General features: G+C 37.6%; 1 protein-coding gene across 1 annotated transcript; it reads left to right on the forward strand.

Annotated features, from left to right (window-relative positions):
* The first annotated feature begins 1,806 nt into the window (after positions 1-1,806).
* On the forward strand, positions 1,807-4,028 carry LOC131856364 (disease resistance protein Roq1-like). The gene is made up of 4 exons (XM_059208127.1): positions 1,807-2,397; positions 2,505-3,497; positions 3,588-3,651; positions 3,753-4,028. The coding sequence occupies exons 1-4, from the start codon at positions 1,865-1,867 to the stop codon at positions 4,026-4,028; spliced, it is 1,866 nt and encodes a 621-aa protein (XP_059064110.1). The 5' UTR covers positions 1,807-1,864.
* Positions 4,029-5,470: the final 1,442 nt, after the last annotated feature.

Consider the following 5,470-nt stretch of genomic DNA (forward strand, 5'->3'; position numbering starts at 1 on the left):
CACTTGGAAATAGAGTTAGAAGATTCTTTAGAAGATACTTTAAAAGGGGGGAATTGGGGGGAGGAAAACAGGGCTCATGTTGTTGAAAGCTCAGTAGGACTGAAAGACACTAAGAATGCATCTCCCCCACTCTCAGAAATGGGAGATGGTCACAATGCGAATCTAAGGATGTCATAGGAAATGTAGATTCAGAATCTCTTTTATTCCTGAGGAGGCGCGAGATTTGGAAGAATCCACAATTAAGGGTCATAAGGAAGCTGCAATATTGGAAGAAGGCTAGAAAATTGTGAAAGGGAAGAAATATAAAAGAGATAAGAGATAAGAACCTTTAAATATGCTCCTTATTTATCATACCAAAGATGGTACAAATACAAGAAAAGATGATATCAGTAGAGATTAGGTAGGTATAGCAATGTTAAATGCCTATATTTAAAACTAGACCATTTTTGGGAAGGGCTTTGTTGAATGACAGACTCATGAATTAATGGGTTAGCTGACAAAATGGTCGACCTAACACTATGTAATCTAATGTATAAATTTATTTTCTAAATGAAATTGGGATTGACCCTATCTAGTAGTTTAATTATAAAAAATATAATAATTTAAAAAATTTACACTTAAACAAAAATTTTAAAAAAATTAAATTAAATTAAAAGAACCTTAAAAGTCTTAATTGCACTATGCTGTAAAAAATTCCTTTCTTTTAAAAAAATTGGAAGCACGCATTTTCATTTTAATATGCTCATGCTAAGATCACAATAATTCAAAGAAATTTTCTTAATATAGCTCAACGACAAATAGAAATGAATGTCTACAATTGAATTTGTGTTAGTGTGTATATTTGAAGACAAAAGAGGGAAGAATTTCTTTGCCATCCACGGTGGAATCGCAACTATATTTGTCAAAAATATTATTGTCTATGCTTTCAATAATGAATAGGTATGGACCATGAATTTTATTTTCATGTGCTCGCCGCTTAGCTCAACGCTTGTTGACCATTCTATTCAATTATAAAATCAACCACTCTTCATTTTCAAAAACACGTATAACGCGGAACACTTCATCTTATTATATATATATTTTATTATTTGAAGACAAAAGAGGCAAGAATTCCTTTGCCTTCCACGGTGGTATCGACCGCGAATATTGATTCCATGTGCCCACCGCTTAGCCGAATGCTTTTTGAACATCCTATCCCATTAAAAACTGAAGCACTTTCCAGTCTTTGTGCGTTGACATCGATGAGGTCAGGAGATTATTAATGGATAGAGGAATCTACCAAAATTTATCTCCTACGACAATGTAAAAGAAGACGCGTAGAGCGGGGAACACGTATTGTCATAATGTTCCGCCATATTAGAGTCACCTCCTGTAATCCAATCTACATGTAACACAATCCCCTAACTCACATTTCTCATCTGCTATGCTCATCCAAGTGTTGGTTGGCCGTTCACATATTGGCACTTAGCTTTGTGGGGCAGAAGTTTTCTGGTTGACCATTTTGGAGTTGTCATAAATATAAATAAATATATACCTCATCCCAGTCGACATACCACCGACACGTGACTCAATCAGTTTGAATGGTCACTAAGAAAATGTTTCCTCAAATTTACAGTTCACACACAAGATTAAAATACGACTACAGGTAATGCGTCCCCAAAATACCCATGATCATTTCAAAGGTTTCTATCATTTCTTCTTTCCTCGAAATGACCAGGAAAGCACTGAACCCGCAATACTATCTATTTAATTCTCTCTACCCTTCCTCTTCCGCAAGATCTCATCTTGCGTTACACATACAGCAATCAAATCGTACTCGATCTGCTCTTTCCTTTCTATTTTGTTAGCCTTTAAACTAGAACTAATGGCGTCTTCTTCATCATCTCACCAGCGAAATCGGGAATCAAAAGCTTTCTCTGGAATTGGGCCTGCCGGGGAAAGGAGGATGGTTTCTGAATCTTCCAGAGTGTTTGATGTTTTCATCAATCACAGAGGCCCCGATGTCAAACTCACTCTAGCTACTCAGCTTTACAACTCCCTTAAGGACCTACATATAAACTCATTTCTTGATTCCGAAGAGAAGAAGCTTGGAGACTCATTTGGCTCTACTATTGAGACAGCCATCCTTTCTGCAAAGGTACACATAGCCATCTTTTCCCCAAGATATGCAGAGTCACCTTGGTGTTTGGATGAGCTTGTTCTCATGCTACAAATTGATGCCAAAATCATCCCCGTGTTTTATCAAGTGGAGCCATGGGAACTCCGCCGCATAGAAACAGGAGTATACGCTGACGCATTCATGAAATATGAAGAGAAGGGTAGGTACCTGGAGAAGCTAAAGACATGGAAGGAAGCCCTTCGGTCTATTTCATCTATAGCAGGCGAAGAATTTAACAGGTACTATTACTGTAATTTTGATAGCTGTATCTTATATTGCTTTCCTGTCCTTAAAACATGGTTTAGTTTTTCTTTTTCTTATGGAATCCTCCGTTTATTTTTTAAAGTTGCAGAGACTGCCAATTCCAAGAAATAGTAGAAGCTGTGCAGAAAGAAGTACAGAGGAAAACATGCTTATATGTTGCTGACTATCCAGTAGGGCTTCACAAGCTTGTGGAAGATTTTGAAAGGCGCTTCCATGATGGACTTGTAGAAGATATGGAAAGCAAGTTTGGACTGAAGAATGTGAAAAATAAAGCGAAGATGGTAGGCATTTTCGGCATGGGTGGAGTGGGGAAGACAACTCTTGCCAAAGAGTTGTGTAACCGGAAGAAATCAGATTACATTAAATCAAGCTTCTTGTTTAATGTACGTGAAGCAGATATGACAGGTCAATTACCTTCTTTGCAACTTCAGCTTCTCAAAGATCTCTTCGACCAAAAAGATTTCAGTTTTACAAGTCTAGAAGAAGGAGCAAGCCATCTCAAAGATTGTCTAAGGAGGAGCCCCCTTTTACACTTTTTAATTGTTGTAGATGACATCGATCTTGTAAAGCAGTTGGATGATTTATTGGTCATGGACATCTTTAAAAAATCTGGTAATTGTCTGATTATTGTGACAACCCGTGCCCCAGGGGTGCTTATAACTGCAGGGATTACTGATCGTTATTGTTTGGAAGGAATGGATAGAAATAATGGAAGGGAACTTTTCTGTTGGCATGCCTTCGACCAGTCTTATCCATCTATTGGGTACGAGGCACTGGTTGAAGCCTTCGTAACCGTGTGTAAAGGATTACCTCTATCTCTTCAGGTTCTGGGTAGGCACGTTCGTAATAGAAGTAAGAGTTATTGGGACTCAGAACTGATTAAAGCTAGTAAGATGCTCCATCGAGACATAAAGCAGAGACTGAGAATAAGTTTTGATTCATTGGATGATGAAGAAAAACAAGTTTTCATGGATGTTGCCTGCTTTTTTGTCGGCAAGCCGACGAGTGTAGCCACAGAAATACTGAAGGGATCAGGATGGAATGTTGACAATGCAATTGAAACACTCAAAGATAAGTGTCTTCTATTTGAAGAAGAAGAAAAACTAGGTTATCAATACTGGGAACATGTTATGAGAATGCATGACCACCTGAGGGACTTGGGAAGAGAAATGGCAGATGAGCTCAGCCCTCCTCATCGCCTGTGGCGTCCTCAAGATCTGAGATCTTTGGTATGTTCGTTAAGTACCCTTCACTTATTTTCTTTAGTAATGTTCCAAATCCTAACTCTTTATTATACAAATTGAGATCTGAGCTGCTTCCGTACATGCAGGAATTAAGGGATTTCAAAAGACTACATACAATTACCAATATCAGGTGTTTCCAATCTGTTTTCATCGAGTCCACGGGTTCTCAATTTACCTTCTTTTTAGGGCAATCAAATATTTGCTATGAGAAGTCAGCTTCATTACTATGGCTACAGCTTGAGAACAAATCCGGAGAACAACCAAGCATTCCTTCATGGATTCATCTTCAAAATTTGCCGTGTTTGGAAATCAAAGGTGGACGCCTAAAAAAGTTGTGGAAGAATCACAGACAGGTATTTTGATATTCTCTCTTAAAATTATATCTTCGTTAAAGCTATAGCGGAATGCTTTATGTTATTATTGTCTCCGGACTACTTTTTATCATTGAAAGCGTTACACAAATTTATCTTGAATTTCAGGCGCCCTCCCAGTTGAAAAAGCTGCGAATTACTGAAACCTTTTTGAAAGAATTTCCTGATTTTTCAAAACAGGGGTTCTTAGAAAATTGGCGAAAGTCTAGTAATGTTAAGGCCCCGATGAGTGGTCTTGAAATGTTAGATATTAATGGTGAATATTGTGTATCCAAGATATCAATTAGTGGAATTCACTATCCAAGCCTTAAGTCAATCAAGCTTCATAGCATGAAAAATCTAATGGAAGTTAATTTAACAGGTGTAAAGACATTAAATTATCTTGGCATCAAAAGGTGTTATAAACTCAAAAGTTTGACAGGAACGTCTGATCTTGCAAACCTTGTGATGTTAAACATTAGTCAATGTCCAGACCTTGAGTTTGAGGAGCTGTGTCTCGGGGGTTTAAAGTGTCTGGAGAGGATTTATATTACAAATTGTAAGAAACTCAAAAGACTGACAGGAATATCTAGTCTCACAAATCTTGTGCTGTTAAAAATTACTGAATGTCCAGACCTTGAGCTTGAGGAGCTGTGTCTCGTGGGTATTAAGTGTCTGGAGAGGATTGATATTACAAATTGTAAGAAACTCAAAAGATTGACAAGAATATCTTGTCTTCCAAATCTTGTGTTGTTAAACATTAATGAATGTCCAGAACTTGAGCTTGACGAGCTGTGTCTAGTGGGTATGAAGTCTTTGGAGAGGATTGATATTACAAATTGTAAGAAACTCAAGAGATTGACAGGGACATCTGATCTTGTAAATCTTGTGATGTTAAACATTAGTCAATGTCCAGACCTTGAGTTTGAACACTTGTTGCTCAGGGGTTTGACTTGTCTGGAGAGCATAACATTTGATAGAAATGTAAAGTTGAAATGTTTTGAATTGGATCTTTGTCAAATTTTGAAATCATTAGATTTTTGTTGAGAAGAGCTTGTAGACTTAAACATTCGTGGCTGTCCAAAGCTTGTGGAGTTGCCATATTTTAGAGGTTCAAGTTGCCTCGAGAGGATTACAATAGATGGATGTGGGATTAAAGATCTTCGATTAAATGGTTGTCAAAATTTGAGAAGTGTGTCAGGTAACTTTGAGCTTACAAAGTTGTACATTAATTCTTGTCCTGAGCTTGAAGAGTTTCAAGGTCTTGCCAGACTGAGCTGCTTGGAGAAGATTGAGATTGACTCTTGTGAGAAGCTGCCGAGCATATCAGGTGTCGAAGATTTTCTTGCATTGCAATATATGAGACTGAGCTACTGCAGCAATGCACTAATACGGAATTGCATTCACAAGTTGAAGGTAATCATTTCAATACTCCTTTTAACAGGCAATCATTT

This window comes from Cryptomeria japonica, chromosome 7 (assembly GCF_030272615.1).
Source record: "Cryptomeria japonica chromosome 7, Sugi_1.0, whole genome shotgun sequence".
In the NCBI taxonomy this organism is placed as follows: domain Eukaryota; kingdom Viridiplantae; phylum Streptophyta; class Pinopsida; order Cupressales; family Cupressaceae; genus Cryptomeria; species Cryptomeria japonica.

Coding starts and splice junctions, on each gene's coding strand:
- LOC131856364 (XM_059208127.1), top strand. CDS start 1,865: ATGGCGTCTTCTTCATCATCTCACCAGCGAAATCGGGAATCAAAAGCT. Junction 3,498..3,587: donor ATTGAAACACTCAAAGATAA/GTGTCTTCTATT, acceptor GGACTTGGGAAG/AGAAATGGCAGATGAGCTCA. Junction 3,652..3,752: donor CTCAAGATCTGAGATCTTTG/GTATGTTCGTTA, acceptor CCGTACATGCAG/GAATTAAGGGATTTCAAAAG.